This window comes from Cetorhinus maximus, chromosome 18 (genome assembly GCF_964194155.1).
Source record: "Cetorhinus maximus chromosome 18, sCetMax3.hap1.1, whole genome shotgun sequence".
Classification (NCBI taxonomy): Eukaryota; Metazoa; Chordata; class Chondrichthyes; order Lamniformes; family Cetorhinidae; genus Cetorhinus; species Cetorhinus maximus.
In genome coordinates this window covers 44,243,175-44,261,888 of record NC_135896.1, presented here as the reverse complement: position 1 = coordinate 44,261,888, position 18,714 = coordinate 44,243,175, and the positions used below count along the sequence as shown (strand labels likewise).

At 41.2% G+C, this 18,714-nt stretch overlaps 1 protein-coding gene across 1 annotated transcript in view; it reads left to right on the top strand.

Annotated features, from left to right (window-relative positions):
* Positions 1-3,781, top strand: part of trim9 (tripartite motif containing 9) — a 138,874-nt gene extending 135,093 nt beyond the window's left edge. The window contains exon 11 of the mRNA XM_078562569.1: positions 1,550-3,781. Coding sequence (XP_078418695.1) covers positions 1,550-1,627 — 78 coding nt within the window. The 3' untranslated portion in view covers positions 1,628-3,781. The remainder of the gene's footprint in view (positions 1-1,549) is intronic.
* Positions 3,782-18,714: the final 14,933 nt, after the last annotated feature.

Sequence of the window (18,714 nt, the reverse complement as noted above, 5' to 3'; positions counted from 1 at the left end):
ATCTGGTCTCCTGTCCTCTGTAGACTGCCTCCTCAGCCCTCACCATTTTGAGGCCACTTGCACAGATCAACATGTGACCCCACACACGCCCTGGGATACCCTCTTTCCCCAGTACAGCCCTCACCCTGCAGCCTCTTCCCTTGCCTGAGGTCACTTCTCCCCCCTCCCCCAAGCAAGCTCTAGCCCTGCAGCCATTGAAGAGCCACCGATGCCTTATGGCTGGTCTGGTTGGAAGAGATCAGGCCATGAGGCCGCCCCCCCCCTCAAAAGTGATGTCTGTAAAACCTGGCGCTGATGACTGCGAATGCTGCCTGAAGAAAGATAGGCAAACAAACCTTGAAGACCGGAGTGAAGTACAGGCCGCCAAATGCATGCCTTTTATATGCCGTTGTGAAACACGTCGGCATGTTTTCTCATCTATGTGCTCAGATGATCCAGCGTGGGGGATGATTCTGGTGGGCTGGGCTTATAATGATATGCAGATGTATTACAAGGAGGTTCCTGATGTCTGGCAGCTGGAAACGTGGTTCGCCATTAACGGGTAGAGTGGATGATTACAAACTGGTTCCACAATGCCGTGAAACCGATTTTTGGCCTTCACGCCGTATTGTACACTCACACCGCCGAACACGTGTGACGCCAGAGGGCACGGAAAATTCCGCCCGTTGTACATTTAATATATATATATATATACAAGAATAGCGAGATAACTAAAAAGAAAATCACGAACCTAATGCCTTATGAACCCCTCACAATTTTCAAATGCGCACTTGAGGCATTTAAGATAATTCGTTACATGCAATAACTTGGAAAATCTGCCCTATAGTTTTAAATAGCGGCTTGATCAAACAAATGCATCCAGACAAAAATCTAACAAGAACAATTTTGTTTCTTTCTATATTTAAAATGGTGTCATAAACTTTCTGCTTTTGTGAATTGTTTAGTATGTGTTTTCTAATGGTTATTTTCTGTTTGTTTTATTCACCAATGACATTGCACCAAAAATGGTCATTCCACAAACATTCAGCCAAAAGGAATCAGCCCCTTGGGTAAGAGGAGGCTGGGGGGAGGAGTGTAAACCCTGGCATAGATCAGTTTGGATGAATGACCTCTTTCTATTCTGTAGCAGTCTCTATGTATAGTTCCCATCTAGAGTCAGGAATGTTATTGTTAATGGTGTCTCTTCTAATGTTTAATGTTGTGAATTTTAGGTGAGTGGGTTGTGAGGCCTAGCCAGTTGTCACTTGAGAAATTTGGACCTTCACAAGCTAGGAATTTGATTTGCCAGAAGGTTGACATATAAATTGTGATGGTTCAAACCTTTATAAGCAGATCATGCGCAAGTGCCTGAAGCTGCAAAAACCAGGGACTTTATCCATCCCAGATAAACTTCTCCATACGTGGGATCCCTCATGGATTATGTGCATTTATTTACTTGTATTCCTTTTCTAAATTTGAGCATCATGGGAAATGCACTGTGTTCATTGTTTCGTTGAAGTATCTGAAAAATAATTATTTTTCATCAGTTATATTCTTAACCTCTCCATAGGTGACACTCCACACTGGTTTGGAAATTCCTCAAGCTCCTGCTGCTGCTATTGCTGCAAGAGACCCAACAGCATCTTAATCCAGGTCATTCTGCAAAAACCTGCTGTATTGTCTTTTGGGATCCAAGTGACAGGAATCCCTGCCTGCTGCTAAGATTCTTAAAAGATTCAACATCTCTTCATACAAGTTTGCTAGTTGGTGCTTAATGACTGGAGGAAAACCAAAAATAGTCGAAGTTTCTACAGACGTGAGATATGATTGTTATCAGAACATTTGTGTTCGCTTTGACGCTTTGTGCTAACTAAAATTGTAAAAGCATCAATGCAGCCTGAGATGTAATTTGTCGAGTATCTTATATTTGGCGATTTTTTTTTTTCTCTCTCTTGTGCTACTCTAATTGCTGTGCATAAAGTTTTAGCTGCTGCAGAAAGAAAAAATGCAGTGCATTGTAATTGTAGAAAGCCTAATATTTGCAAGCAATTACATTGCAAGGTATTCACAGTTGCTATTAACCTCCAGGATTTATTCTTTCCTGTTGCCTTTGAATCTATATTCAACACCATTCCAAACCAGATGTTTGAATTACCAAGAGATAATCTGCACACCTCCACTCAAACTGTTAAATGCCTGTTCAGACATTGGGAAGGAAAGATTGCAATAAGTAACATGGTTGGAATGGCCAAGAATTAAGACATTTTTACTCTAGATTCAACTGTAGCATGACTGCACAAATTTTGAGTACTATCCTGTCTTAATGAAATTAAACAATAGTATAGATGTGTTGCAACACGTGTCATAGAGTTGTTATGGCATTGAAGGGGGTCACTCGGCCCATCAAGTCCATGCAGGCAAAACCCTGGACCCTCAGATTAAAAGTCAGATGCTCTAGAGACATATGTGGGAAGTTTCCAAGCATTATCAAGCCTGATAGGATCATTGTTTCAGTATTTGTCTGTTTATGTGCAGCTGATTATTCCAGTATCAAACCAATAATGAACTTGTGTTCCTTTAATGAGTTGTACAATAGATTTGTTTTTGGAAGGATTTACATTGAAGTATTACATGTATGCAGTTCAAATTTTAGCAGAGTTTTAGCATGGTTCCCAAAGTAAATGGGATCTTGAATAATAGACTATTATTTCGATAGTGATAAAAGGATTTAAGAATTGCATTAGCTTAGGCTTAAGAAAATATTGGAAGCACAATATTCTTTCAAAGACCTTTCTGAATTTTATACAGCTGCGTTCTTTGACTAGTCAGTTAAAGTCGTGCAGTATTTTCTGCACTATAATAACTTCTAGAGCTTTAGTTTTTCAATACTTTCTTCTTTCATTTTATTCAAACCTGAATATGGTTTTGACCCAGTGAATGGGATCGATCTTGCATAACAAAATAAATGCCCTTAACAAAGTCAATATATTTACTGTTGGTAGGGAAAAGGATATGATTGATTATAGAATCATAAAGCACAGGAGACGACTCTCTGGCCCATTGTGTCTGTACATAGCTCTGCAGATATTTTCAAGTTTATATCCAATTCCCTTTTGAAAGTTGCTATTAATCTGTTTCCATCACCTTTTTAGGCAATGTGTTCTCACCTCTCCTAGTCTTTTTTGCCAATTATCCTAAATCTGTGCCCTCTGTTTACAGACACTGCAGTCAGTGGAAACAGTTTCTCCCTATTTACTTTTATGAAAATCCCTCTTAATTTTGAACACCTATTAAATCTCCCCTTGACCTTCTCTGTTGTAAGGAGAACAATGCCAGCTTCTATAGTGTCTCTACACAACTGAAATCTCTCATCCCTATCATTCTGCTAAATCTCCACTGCCCTCTCGAAGATTTTGACATCCTTCCTAAAGTGGTGCCCAGAATTGGACACAATAATCCAACTGAGGCCTAACCAGTGATTTGTAAAGGGTTATCATAAACTTACTAGTTTTTGTACACTCTACCTTTATCAAGCCAGGAATATTTTATGCTTTATCAACTTGTCCTACTACCTTCAAATATTTGTGTATGTAAGCAGCCAGGTATCTCTCAATCTTACCATTTGTAGAATTGTACCATTTTTATATTGCTTCTCCTTATTCTTCCACCCAAAATGCAATATTTAGCATTTACTCTGCATTAAATTTCATGAGTCTGTCTTAAATTCTCTCTGTTTTGTTGCTCCCTATTTTTCATTCCTTTTTTTGGGAAGCTTAAGCAGTGTTTTTTGGTTTCAATTTTCAACACATTTAATTCCATTTAAAACTGCTAAATGGATACTCGAGCATATTTGTATTTGATTTGGAATTACTTAAATTTTCTGTAAGATAATGGGTTTCTCGTGTAGTTTGGATATCTATAATAAGCCAGCAGTTATTAGTCTGCAGGACCTTTCGTACTTGGCATACGATGCTAGAATCTTTCAAATCAAACATTTTAATCATTTGAAATATCCTTGCTCTTAAATCATGCTGCATATATATATATATATATATATACACACACATACACACATATACATACATACATACATACATACACAAACAAATTACACAGTCCCTTGTAGCATGCTAATAATTGGGAGCAAGCAAAATATCGATAAATGATTAGTGGGGATTCATTGCAATTGAGAACTAAACATTCAGGCTGAAAAATAAATCCGATTAAGCTTTGCAAAAAACACAGGTTATATGGGAAGTTTATGAACATTTGCTAGGTCTTTGACTTTACTGCCTGCTGAAGTGATGCACTGCTTTCAGTGCAATTTTAAGTTGCTCCTGGGGGGGGAAAAAAAATGTCAAACCCAGTTTAAAAAATCAGAATTTTGGACCAAGCTGGGAATCCTTTGAATTGGACACTTCAGGATTTTTTTGTGGATAAATATAGAAATATTCATTGTATGAAAACCAGAATTTCTACTAAGATCCTTCTCGTTGAACAGACCATGATATGAGTACATTTCATGATGCAGAATGCTGGAACATAAGAAATAGGAGCAGGAATAGGTCCTTTCAACCTGCTAAACCATTCAGTAAGATCATGGTTGATCTTCTTCGACCTCAACTCTACCTTCCTACATTATCCCCGTTTCCCTTAGTACCCAAAACTCTGTTGATCTTGGTCTTGAATGTACTCAATGATTGAGTATCCACAGCCCTATGGGATAGAGAATTCCAAAGATTCACAACCCTTTGAGTAAAATTTCCCCTCATCTCAGTTCTAAGTGGCCAGCCCCTTATTCTGAAACAGTGACCCCCTAGTTTTAGACTCTTCAGTCAGGGGAAACATCTTCCCAGGGTCTAATCTTTCAAGCCCTTACAAGAATTTTATATACTTCAATTTGATCTCATCTCATTCTTCTAAATTCTAGGGGCTAGAGGCCTAGTCTACTCAATATCTCTTCACAGGACAATCCTATTATCCAAGTATTAGAAGTAAAGTTCCTGTAACTAATATGTTTGACATATTTATTGTGGAATGCTTCTGCACACAATCTTAGACAGTTGACAACTTAAACGTATCACTACAGTGTCTAGTTTGTTTTGATTTATATAAGCCAATGACAAAAACATTAATAAGCCAGTCTCCATTCATGAAAAAAAATGGACAGAGACATTTGATATTATAAAGGATGTATTTTAGCAAAATTATCATTTCCTTTAAACACACTGCAAATCATTGTGAACAAAGGAAACAACTTAAAAGTTAATAAAGCTAGTTGAATATTTGGACACAGCCAAAAGTTAGGATTATACCAAGGCTTTATAACACACTTGTTAAACTGCAGTTGGTTGGAATACTACATTTATTTTTTGGTCATGGCATATTGACAAATGATTCCAAATGTAAAGCGGGTAAGCAAAGTTCAAACTCTACAGTCTAGAGAGAAGTTGCATTAGGAAAGGATTCCTTAAGGAGGATAACTGTTCAGTAAGGTAACCTAGAATGTTACACTTCAGACTTTCCAGGCTGAGCAGAGGGCTCTACCTCTCCACTACTTCTCTTGACCCTTTGACTACCTGTGCCACTAGATTGGTTGTATGGCATCAAGATCTGAATGAGCCACCTTCCTCGAATTCTACATTAGGGGGACAAAAGTCTTCATTTTAGCTCTCTCCATTAAACAACCTTCTTTAGCCATGACTCCGTTATCATTCCCGGCCACACTCGGGCTGAACCAGGATATTTATATTCTCGACGTCCAGTTTGATTTGAGCTGAGCTTTAGACATCATTTTACAACTAGTCAAGTGCACTTACTTTCACCTCTGCAACACTGGCCCAACTGCTCCATCCCCATCTGTACCTCAGCACCCCCACCCCTGCCTCCCCCTCCCCACTTCTGATAAAATGTGTCTCTAGAATCTTAACTTCTTCCTGGCCGCGCCCACCCCCGAAACAAGTGTACCAAAGCGTTTAAAACTAAACTATGTCTCCTTCCCTGCGATGAGTTCAATTTGCCATCACCCTCATTCTCACTACCTTACATTGGCTCCATGCACCCATGTGTTTCATTCAAAATCTGTGCCCTCATCCATAAATCCCTTCATAGCTTTATCCCACGTTGGAGATTCTCCAATGTACTTTTAACTCCAGCCATCTGTGTATCTCCCATTAATAACAGAAACATTAGCCACATTGTCCTACTCTTTAAAACCCTTTCCTAAGTCAACTCTTTTTTTTAAATCAAAAACTTCCTCAAAAATCAAACAAAACCCATCCAAATTGCGTCCTTCCTGAGTGGACATTCATTTTCACTATGTCTAATTGTGAAGTGCCTTGGGACAATTTATACATTTAAAGGTACCATATAAAACATAACTTACATTCATAATATAAACCATAATAGCTATATTTCCATACTTTTAGTCTATACTTAGTGTTTGAGAAACAAAATGGAAAGTAGAAAATTATTGATAAAGCCAATAAAAAACTGCCTTCCCTGAACTAAGATATTAGAACCACGTTTCAAAGGCAGCAAAAATAAGCCACAGATTTTCATCTTTCCAGCTAAACTATAGCTTTTGTGAGACTCCAAACAGATGTAACCAAACCACAAATGCGATTAGGGGCCATGGCTCATTATGAATTACAGCCAAATGCCCTATTGCTGATCAGAGAAGTAAGTGCTGTAATTAGAAAAAGTAAAAATGATGACGTTTTCAGATGGATCTAGTTTCTGAAGTGACTTTTTCTGCTTTTCTACTGCAGCATTGCAAGGTTGGTCATCAAGAGCAATGCTGCAGCAAATGTACCCTATCAGCTTTAGAATAAAGTTTACAACGTAGTTTTCAGACCTTGTACTTAATTTAATCAAATTTTTAAAGTCATTGAGTAGATATCTAAGAACACAATGACATGAAATTTCTGACCATTATTGCACCCTCCTGTAAAGTATCTCGCACTCCATTGTATTTTGACGATGCCTTTTTCAAATATTCTAATCTCAGGGTTCAGATGATACCAAGCTTCATTCAGGTTCATTCTCCTAGCTAATTACATTACCTTAACTTCCATACGTTATAGCTTTGTATGAAAAATGATGGCTGATTTGCATTGCAACTTGTTTTTTAAAAAATCAACTCATCTGCTCAGGAAATTACACATTCTTACTTGTACCGTATTAAGAAGTGAGTCTCAAAAAGGTGCAAGTAAAGCTTATTGGTAATTCAAACAACCAGGCATCAGTTTATAAGGACAATGCAACACTGTGTTTAACCTTCAGAACCTTAATTTTGATTATAATCAGTCTTATATCAAAGTGTTGATGACATATGCATGCTGCATGTTACAATTTTAAATTGTTAATTTTTAATCTGTCTTTAAAGACTTTCTAGACAGAGGTGATGAGTTTAGTTGCTAAAATCCTTGACATGCCAATCTTGAGCTACTTGTAAGAGCAGGAATTTTAAATAAAAACATGAGGTCATAGCGTCACATCCTTAAAAACTCTGGTAATTAAAGGAAATTGAATATGTGAAACTTCAGTGTTCGATATAATTTTGAATGTTATATTTGTTCATCTTTGATACATTGCCAGATTCTAGAAAAATTTTGACCTAATTTATTTTCCCAGTACCGTTTTGCTGGTTCATTTAAGATCATCAGTAAAATTCATTAATACTGTTGCTGAGCAACGTCAGTCTATAATTCAGCAGTTTGAAGTGGCTGGACCACAAATTTCTCACTTTTCATAGTGATGATATTGGTGGCCAATATGGTGCTTATCAAGCTTATTAGATTTGTAGTATATTGTAATATGGAGTCCATGACCATACAGCAAGCTGATTATGTTGCTTACTGTTGTGGATAATGATGAAATTGCTACTGTTTGCTGTTCTAATAAACTTTTATAAGTTATGATGTCTTTCCATCTATATTGGATAGCTGCTTTTGCGATAAGTGTTAAAGAAATCTTACTTTTTAGTTATATTAAAAGGTTTTTCTTTTCCAAAAATTAGTTGGGGTAAAACTGAACAAAATTCATTAATTCACAGAATTATTTCAATTAACTTTATGATCGGTGTGTCAAAAATAAATAAAACTTGTTACAACATATTTTGCAAATAGTGGCTTAACGTTATGCGCCTTACAAAGTAAGAACAGCATTCAGTTTACAAGGTGCCTTTTGGGGAAATAGACATATGAGCAAAAGAGCAACAAAAAAGGTTTGAAAATGGAACTCTGAAGAAAAGCTATCTACAAAAAACAAATATGAAAAGCCTGCTGTAAATCCTGCAGCTTGTGCTTTGACCACAATCAGAACATGTTAAGATGTAATAGTACAACTTGTTGCATACATTTATTCACTTTAAAATATTTACATTTGTATTGATCAGCAAAGTTTACCCTTTCTTGGATCATGGTGTATGGTAGATTACAAGAAGTTTGCGTTTAGATGGTGGAACTTGTATAACTTTGTGTATTTTGGCAACACTATACCTTGGTGGTTGGAGGGGTTTGAGATTATTCTTGGGCAGTGAGCTTGAGTAAAGCAGGGAGAAATTAGTATCTTACTTTGTGGGTCAGATTTGAGCAGGTGGCCTGTGGGAGTGTTTTGGTGAGAAGGTGTAATCTCCTTGTTGGTCTGTTACATGTTATCTTTGTGAAGGGCCAAGATGGACTAAAAATGGTACTTCAACTTCATGACCAGCGAGACAAGTTTCTTCTCATAATTCACAATCACTTTATTGAATCACTTACAACCCCAGAGTGCAAAACCCCAAAATTTAAAACAACCTGTTCCCAGTACCCGACACAGTCACCACAACTCGGGCTCAAACTTACAAAAACACAGGCAAAATGCCACATCTTGTCCTGTAACCTTAAGAAAAACTCATCGGACCGATATCATCAAGATATGGCTGAAACAAGTTACCAGCAAAAAAACACCAAGCTTTCGCCCCAAACCTTCACAAAACCCTCAGACCAATATCACTACCATTTGGCTGAAACTTACAATCCCCAACACAGTTGGTCTGTCTGATCTGCTAGTTCTCCACGATGAGTTGGAAGGCCGAATCCAGAGGCTTGTCATCTGACTCGAACCTCACAGCAGTCCTCCAAGTGCTGGGGTGCTAGGCTGAACCTGCCTCATCCTGCTGCGGACACGTGTCCGTGCGGTGACCACTAGATTGTGAGCCTGAGCCTGCTCTACATCTAGGTCCCACCAAGGTGTGTGTGTCTGTGCTGGTAGAGGATGTGGGTATGTGCTGTGATGGGTCTTCTAGGCTGCTTATTTCCAGCTCTTCAATGGAGGAGATGTCCTTTTTGCTGGAGGTGCGGATCTGGATGGAGCTGAGGGACTGGCTGGCTGAGGGTGTTGGTCGCTTGGCAGAGCTCCCTGTGAACCAAAGTAGAGGTAGAGTGCATGGCAGCACAGTCAAAAGCAGGAAAGAGAGCATTCACAGTTGCGTTGAGAGGAGAGGTGCAGGATCCTCACGTGGGTGTTCGCCACCTACCTCACTGTCACCGCAAGCACGATCCACATCCTCACCAGTCAGTGCGATGGCACGCTCCTCAAAGTGAATGAGGGGTTTAATGTGGGCCACTTCACCCCTGGTCTGGGACCTATCCCTGCAGTTGTGAGCCAGCTTCTCCTGCAAGAAAACAGATGGAGTGTGTGAGCAGGACGCATGGCACTGCGTGGAATGTTTGTGTGGTGAGTGGAGCCATGGACGGGATGAGGACACGAGCTCCGGAAGATATGAGGCTGATGGAGATGTGAGGGTGTGTGAGTAAGTGGTGTTATTCCTCGAAGTGTGAGATGCTTGTGGGTGTGCTATGGGTTTGAGAGTGAGAGTTGAGAGTGATGAGAAGAGTGACTTACCCTGGTGGAACGGATGAGCACTGCACTGGATGGCTGTCCTCTTTTGCAGGGTGTTAGTGCTGACTACCGCTGCAGCCGCCTCCCATGCTGAATTGGTGACCTTGCTTGCTGATCTTCGCCCAGAGTGGGGGTAGAGGGCTGCACAGCGGGCCTCCACTGCATCCAGTAAGCACTCAAGGGAGGCGGTACTAAATCTGGGGGCAGCATGTTTCTTCCCTTTTGGCAGCCAACAGTTCCCTGCAACTTCCCATCCCTTGAGGAGTACTAGCTCTGTGCAGAGGCAGCCTTTAAATATGGCGCCTGGTTTATTGAACGCCTGAGGTGACAGCAGAATGGGCAAATCAGAGGCTGCCCCACCAGTGACCTGGCGTGTTTCCCAGGGATGCGCATTTAATGAGGTCAGAATGGGACGATACAGCGTGAAAAGCCGCCATTGGGGCTGGCGGGTAAAATGTACTTTTTCCCACCTGCTTCCACACTTTATGCAAATTTGCGATGATTCCACCCATAAACTGGAAAAGTCAAATTGGCAGTAGTAGCCTGGATGAGGAGTTCATAGAACGTTTCAAGATAGTTTCTTTGAGCAGCATGCTCTGGAACCATTCAGGGAGCAGGTTATATTAGACTTGGTACTGTGTAATGTGACAGGATTAATTAATGACCTCAGAGTAAAGGCACCTCTAGATTGCAGTGACCACAGTATGATTGAATTTTACATGCAGTTTGAAAGGGAGGAGAGTGCGTCTAAGGCTAATATTTTAAACTTAAATAAGAGCAACTATGTGGGCATGAAAGCTAGCTGAAGTGAACTGGGATACTAGGCTAGGGGATAGATCAATAGAGAAGCAGTGGCAGGCATTTAAGAGGATATTTCAGGATACTCAGAGTAAGTATATTCCTACTATAAAGAAAAATTCTAAAGGGAGGACCCACCATCCGTGGTTAACTAAAGAAGTTAGGGAGCGCATCAAACTTAAGGAAAGGGCCTATAACTGCACAAAGATGAGTGGCAGGTCAGATGATTGGTCAGAATATAAAGAATGGCAGAAAATGACCAAAAGGTTAATCAGGAGAAAGAAATTAGAGTATGAGAGGAAGCTAGCTAGAAATGTGAAAACAGATAGCAAGAGCTTCTACAGATATTTAAAAAGGAAAAGAGTAAGCAAAGTGAGTGTTGGTCCTCTAGAGAGTGAGAATGGAGAGGTAATAGTAGATAAAAAGGAAATGGTGGATGAAATGAACAAATATTTTGCTTCTGTCTTCACTATAGAGGATACAAAAATATTCCAGTAATAGCTGTAAATCAGGAGGTGGATGGAAGAGAGGAACTTGGTGAAATTACAATCACTAGGGAAGCGGTCCTGAGCAAAGGAAGCGAGGCAGATAACATGAAACTATAGGTCAGTTAGCTTGATGTCTGTCGTGGGGAAGATGTTAGAATCGATAATTAAAGGGGTTATAGCTGGGTATCTAGAAAAACTCAAAGTAATCAGGAAGAGTCAATCTGATATTGTGAAAGGGAAATCATGTTTAACCAATTTATTAGAGTTCTTTGAGGGAGTAACATGTGCTGTGGATAAAGGGGAGCCTGTAGACATACTGTACTTGGATATCCAGAAGGGATTTGATAAGGTGTCACATCAAAGGTTATTGCGGGAAATAAAAGCTCATGGTATAGGGGGTAACAGCATGGATAGAAGATTGGCTGGCTGGCAAAAAACAGAGATTATGTATAAATGGACCTTTTTCTGATTGGCAGGATGTGACGAGTGGAGACCCGCAGGGGTCTGTGCTGGCACTTCAACTTTTTACAATTTACATCAATGACTTAGATGAAGGGAGGGAAGGCATGGTAGCTAAATTTGCAGATGACACAATGATAGGTAGGAAAGTATGTTGTAAAGAAGAGATAAGGTGCTTGCAGATGGATATAGAACGCTTGAATGATTGGGCAAAAATCTGGCAGATGGAGTAAAATGTGAAAAAATTTGAAACGTGGGAAAAAATTCACTTTGGAAGGAAGAATAAAAAAGCAGAATATTACTTAAATAGAGAACGACGGCAGAATTCCGAGGTACAGATCTAGCTGTTTTAGTGCATGAGTCACAAAAAGTTCATATGTAGGTACGGTATGTAATCAAGAAGGCGTATTACAAGAGGTATTGAACAGAAAAGTAAGGATGTTATGCTTCAGTTATACAGGGCAACAGGGCATCGGTGAGACCATATCTCAAATGACTGTGGGCTGAATTTTCACCTCTGTGCGGGCACGTGCCCAACATGCACGAGCGTGAAATAACGCGCAATGACGTCGGGCGAGCATCCCGACGTCATTGTGCACTTGCGCAAATTTTGTTGGGCGGGCACACGTGGGAGGCGGCAGCATGCTGACAATTAAGAGGGCTGTAAAGCCCATTAATTTAAATAGAATATTTCCCTGCCCGTCCAACCTTATGGTTAGAGGGCAGCGAATAGGCCAAGCGGCCTTCGGATTTTTGAGGAAACCTCATCCACAGGCGGGATGAGGTTTCCGATGTTAATTAAAAATAAAATTAAAGTGTTTTAAAATAATTTTCAACATGTCCCTGCTCATGTGACAGAGTCACATGAGGGGACATGTTTTCCTTTTTTTGAAAAGTTTATTTTAAGTGTAAAAAATCTTCAGCTCCCTGAGGCAGCTCTGTGCCTTCAGGGAGCTTTTTGTAAATGCACCCGCGCGCATGCGCTGACTTCCGCACTCGCCCTCCTCCTCCCCTATCCAGGCAGCGCTAAGCGTTTCAGCACACGATTCACGCTGGCTGGCCATTAATTTGCCAGCCAGTGTGAAATCATGGTCGGGGTCCGATCGCAGGAGGCGGACACTCCCAGGCCTGCCCGATGAGGGGAAAATCCTCCCGTGTGTACTTTTGGTCTCATTTAAGGAAGGATGTAAATATGTTGGAGGGGGGAGGAGGTACAGATGAGGTTTACTTGATTGATACCTGGAATGAGCAAGTTTTCTTATGAGGATAGATTGAACAGACTAGCTCCACTGGAATTTAGAAGAGTGAGGGGTGACTGGATTGAAATATATAAGATCCTGAACAGTCTCGACAAGGTGGACATGGAAAGGATGTTTCGTCTTGTCGGTCAGTCCAGAACTAGGGGGCACTGTTTTAAAATTAGGGGTTGCCCTTTTAGGACAGAGCTGAAGAGAAATTTTCTCTTTGAGGGTTGTGCAACTTTGGAACACTCTGCCTCAGAAGGCAGCAGAGGAGGGGTCATTGAATATTTTTAAGGCGGAGATAAATCGATTCTTGTTAGGCAAGGGAACAAAGGTTATCAGGGGTAAATGGGAACATGGAATTCGAAACACAAACAGATGAGCCTTGATTTTATTGAATGGCGGAGCAGGCTCGAGGGGCCAAATGGTTGACTTCTGCTACTATTTCTATGTTCATACGTTCCACTTCAGACACTTGAGCACGAAATATAGGCAACACTTCAGTGAGTATCGAGGGAATGCTGTACTTAGGGGAGACCATAAGACATAAGAGCAGAAGTAGGTCATTCGGCCCATCGAGTCTGCTCCGCCATTCAATGAGGTCATGGTTGATCTAATAATCTTCAATTCCACTTTCCTGCCTTTTTTCCATAACCCTCGATTCCCTTAATGATTAAAAGTCTATCTATCTCAGCCTCAAATATATTTAATGAGCAGCCTCTACAGCCCTCTATGGTAAAGAATTCCACAGATTCACTACCCTCAGAAGAAATTGCTCCTCATCTCTGTCTTAAATGGGTGATCCCTTACTCTGAGATTATGCCCTGTGGTCCTAGACCCTCCCACAAGGAGAAAACAACCTCTCAGAATCTACCCTGACCAGCCCCTTAAGAATCTTATATGTTTCAATAAGGTCGCTTCTCATTCTTCTAAACTCCAATGAGTATAGGCCCAACCTACTCAACCTCTCCTCATAAGAAAACCTCTCCATGGCCGGGATCAACATAGTGAAGCTTCTCTGGACTGCCTCCAATGCCAGTATATCTTTCCTTAGATAAAGGGACCTAAACTATTCACAGTATTCTAGGTGTGGCCTAATTAGTGCCTTGTATAGTTTTAGCAAGACTTCCCTATTTTTATACTCCATTCCCTTTGAAATAAAGACCAACATTCCATTTGCCTTCCCTATTACCTGTTGAACTTCTACACTAGCTTTTTGTGATTCATGCACAAGGATTCCCAAATCCCTCTGTGCTGCAGCCTTTCTCCATGGTGGGCAAGCGAAAAGGCCAAGCAGCCTTTACATTTTTTAGGAAACCTCATCCATGAGGTTTATGAATCAAATAAAAAAAAGCTTTCTGAAATATAAAAACATGTCCCATCTCATGTGACACAGTCACATGAGATGGGATATGTTTAATTAAATTTTTAATCTTCATGTAGATTGGGAAAATCAAATTGGCAGAGGTAACCATGAGCAAGAATTCATAGTATATTTGGGACAGTTCCCAATAACAATATGTTGTGGATCCAACCAGTACCTTTTTGAATGCCTTTTGGAAATCCAAATATATTACATCTACTGGTTCCCCTTTTATCTATACTGTTTGTTACCTCCTCAAAGAATTCTAATTTGTCAGGCATGATTTTGGATCTGGTAATTTGGTATTTTGGATCTGGTAATGTGTAATGAGGCATGTTTAATAAATGATCTCCGAGTAAAAGATCCCCTAGGAAACAGTGACCGTAATATGGCAGAATTTAGCATTCAGTTTGAGAGTGAGAAACCTGGGTTGGAAACAACAGTGCTAACTTAAATAAGGGTAATTACAAAGGAATGAGGGAAGAGTTGGCTGGAGTGGACTGGGAAAGGAGTTTAGCAGGAAAGATGGTTGATGAACAATAGCAGATGTTTAAGAAAATAGTTCATGACTCACAACAAAGATATAGCCCAAAGAGGAAGAAGGATTCAAGGAAGGGTATAAACCAACCATGGTTAATCAAGGAAATTAAGGATAGTATCAAATTGGAAAAAAAAACATACAATGTGGCAAAGGTTAGTGGTAACCCAGAGGATTCGGAAAGTTTTAAAAATCAACAAAACATAATCAAAAAAAAAAGAGAGAAAATAAACTGAGGTTAAATTAGCAAGTAATATAAAAATTGACAGTAAGAGCTGCTTTAAATTTATAAAAAGGAAGAGAGAGGCCAAGTGAATATAGGTCCCTTAGAGAATGAGGCTGGGGAGATAATAATGGGGAACCAGGAAATGGCAGAGGAGTTGAACCAGTCTTCACGGTAGAAGAAACTAATAGCATTCCAAAAATACTAAATAATCAAGGGGCAAAAGGTTTGGGGGGTGGGGGGGGGCGGTGTGGGGGAGAAATACAATAACTGTCATTAGAGGAAAAAGTACTAGGGAAACAAATGGGGCCAAAGGCTGATAAGTCCCCTGGACCAGGTGGGTTGTATCCAAGGATATTAAAGGAAGTAGCTACAAAGATAGTGGATGCACTAGTAGTAATCTTCCAAGAATCCTTAGATTGTGCCAGAGTCCCAGATGACTGGAAAACTGCCAATGTAACATCCTTATTCAAAAAAGGGAGACAAAAAACAGGTAACTATAGGCCAGTTAGCTTAACATCTGGCATTGGGAAAATGTTTAAGAGTCCATTATAAAGGATATAATAGAAGAGCATTTAGAAATTTAGCATTTAGCCATTTCTGTCTTCATACCCTCATGATTGCCCTTAGTGATGTTTAAAACACTAAGAGCAAAACTCACTCTTCTCTCCCTTTGAGGTCCTGCTTGCTATTCTCCTTCCTAGCTTCCTAATAACTACCTGTCAGACTTCACCTATGGGCTGGGTTCGCGACTGGTACCAAAGGAACTTGAGGATATCTCTCAACCAGCCGTCGCCACGGGGTCCCCGACAGGCAGAAGGACGTGAGATTATTGCTTGTAGTTGTGTAAATACAATAAAGTAACATTTAGCAGACAGTTGTCTCCTTTGATTCCACTAATATCGGTCAGATCCAAACAAAGCGTTACCCTATAACGTAACATCTCCTTATTTAAGAAAGCACATAATTGCATCAAAAGCTGTTCAGAGAAGGTTCATTCAACTAATTGCTGGGATGAAGGGGTTATCTTATGCGAAAAGATTGGACAGTTTGGGCCTGTATCCATGGGAGTTCAGAAGAATGAGAAGTGATTTTAATGAAACGTATAGGATACTGAGGGGACTTGACAGGGTAGATACTGAAGGGATGTTTCCCTTAGTGAGAGAGACTGGAATTAGCGGAATGAGCTACAAAGGAAAACCTCAGACCAAAGCAGATTGATGGGAGATTTGATAGAGGTGTAAAACATTATGATAGGTATCGATAAGGTGGACATCGTACAAGGAATAGGGGACACATATTTAAAGTTTTGGGCAAGAGATACAAAAAGGGATGTGTGGAAGAATTTTTTTATATAACAAGCGTTAATGACCTGGAACTCAGTGCCTATAAGGCGGTGAAACCAGAGATGATCACTGATTTCAAAAGGAAATTTGATGGACAGGGCTGTAGGTTCTGGACAAGATTACAGAGAAAAGGAGGGTTTCAGGTACTGTATGAGGTTACACAAATAGGCAGGGTTGTAAGGGCTGGAATGAGTTACAGAGCTAAGGAATGTTGTAGAGGCTTGAGATGGTTACAGAAATAGTGAGGGTTGTAGGGGCTGGAGGAGATTACAGAGAAAGAAAGGGACAAGGACCCAGATGGATTTGAACATGGGGATGAGAACTTTAAATTTGAGGTTTTGCCAGACCATAGGCCAGTGTAGGACATTGAGCACAAATGGGTGATGTGTGAAGAGAGCTTGATGCAAGTTTGGACACAGGGCAACGGAATTTTGGACGAACTGATGGTTATGGAGGATGGAAGACGTGAGGAGAGCATTGGAACAGTCGACTCTGATGGTAACAAAGACACAGATGAGAGTTTCAGCAGTAGATGAGCTGAGCAAGTGGCAAAGATAGGCAATGTTACGGAGGTGGAAGCTGCAATCTTGGTGATGAGAGAGGGTTAAGAGGGTCAGAAGCTCAGCTTGAGGTCAGGTAGGATGGTGAGGTTCTGAATGGTTCGGCCTCGGACAGACAAGAAGGGTTTCTGACCCACAAGCAAAATCTGAAATAAAAACAGAAAATGCTGAAAATACTTAGCAGGTCAAGCATCTGTGGAGAGAGAAATAGAGTTAAAGTTTCAGGTAGATGACCTTTCATCAGAACTGAAAAAAGTTGAAGATGTAACTAGTTTTTGGCAAGTACAGAGGCAGCAAAGTAGGAACAGGGGATGGGAAAATAAGGAAACACAGGCTGGGATTTTGTCAACAGTGTGCTGTTCCTGACGTTGAAACCGGAACTCTGTGCCACTTCCACTTTCTCACATATAGCCATTTCCCAGGAAATTAGTTAACATTCTAAGTGCCGGCAGTGTGCATGGAAAACACGTGATTTAGTGGAGGAAGAAGCTTTTCATTGGTGAAACCCACTTTCAGCTGACGATGCTGCATCTATGGTGCAGCCTATTAAAGCGTCTCCTGTTCAAACAGGGAAGTTATGCATCACTGCCAGAACACAGTGTTTGAGAGCGCCATATTCGTTGGAGGTTCACTCAAACATCCCACCAGACCAAGTGTCTGACCGTCGAACAAGACCGGGCCCACGGGTTCAGCGATGCCTCCCTGCAGGTTCTCATCTAGGCTGTCAGAGAAAGGCAGGAGGTGCCCTCTCCCGTCAATGGCAGCATAGGGTCCTCTCGCCAGACCAAGGTAGCTTGGACAGAGGTTGTAGAAGAGGTGAGCAATCATGAAGTAATTCACCAAACCAGGGTTCAATGTAGGAAACAAGTCAACGACCTGCTCCAATCCATAAGGGCAAGTGCCAGTGTCATATCATCAACAGGAATCTCTCATATGGTCATCAATAATGTATACACACGAGCGGACAGCTATGCCAGAAGAGTGAACACGTGATCACCCTTAATGCCACATGGCAATTGAGGCCAAAGTGTGTGGAAGTTTGGCCTTTATGTGCACTTGGATACTATGTGTGAATGACAAGCCCATGGGGATGCATGCAGACAAGGGGGTTAGGTGTCACTTGACATGTCACTAACTGCACTTTGTTATGCAAGATAAGCAGACATAATGCTAGGGAGAGGAGACGCACAGGGGGAGGAGGTCCTGACTTCAGTCTCCTCACAGCAGCTGAGCAAGCCGCAATGGAGAGCCCTGGGGAAGGGGAGGCACGATTAGTCACAGACAGCAAGGCTGCACTGACCAGGCATAAGGAGGACAAGGCAAACATCCTGGTAGTGGCACATAAGCACACAGGATGGATTCAATGAATTTCGCTCAAACTGTGATGATTCTAATGTGATTCTTTTTGTTCTCCACTACAGGTCATTACTATGGAAGGATCAAGCCACAGCCACAGGAAGAGCCTGAAGACTCCACCTCTGGGGACAACACAGCCACTGCCCCAGGTGCACCATCATCTGCTTCATCATCCACCGCCGCCAGCACAGTTACAACCACATGGCCTGCAGAGGGGTCACATGTCAATTTGGGAACACAATCTGGCAAGCACGCCACAGACATGTCCCAGCAGCTGAAGGAGGATGTGACAGCCAGGTCGCCTGACAGTTGGAGTACTGCTGGGAATCAGGCCCCTGCTGAGCCCCACATTGAAGACGGACGGGCCTCTGGTCACGGCCATAAGAAGCCTGCTGGACATGCAGTAGAGGCTAGAGGTTAATATGGTGGAGATGCCAAGGATTATGTGCAGCTTTGCATGGGGTATGGAGGAGTCCAT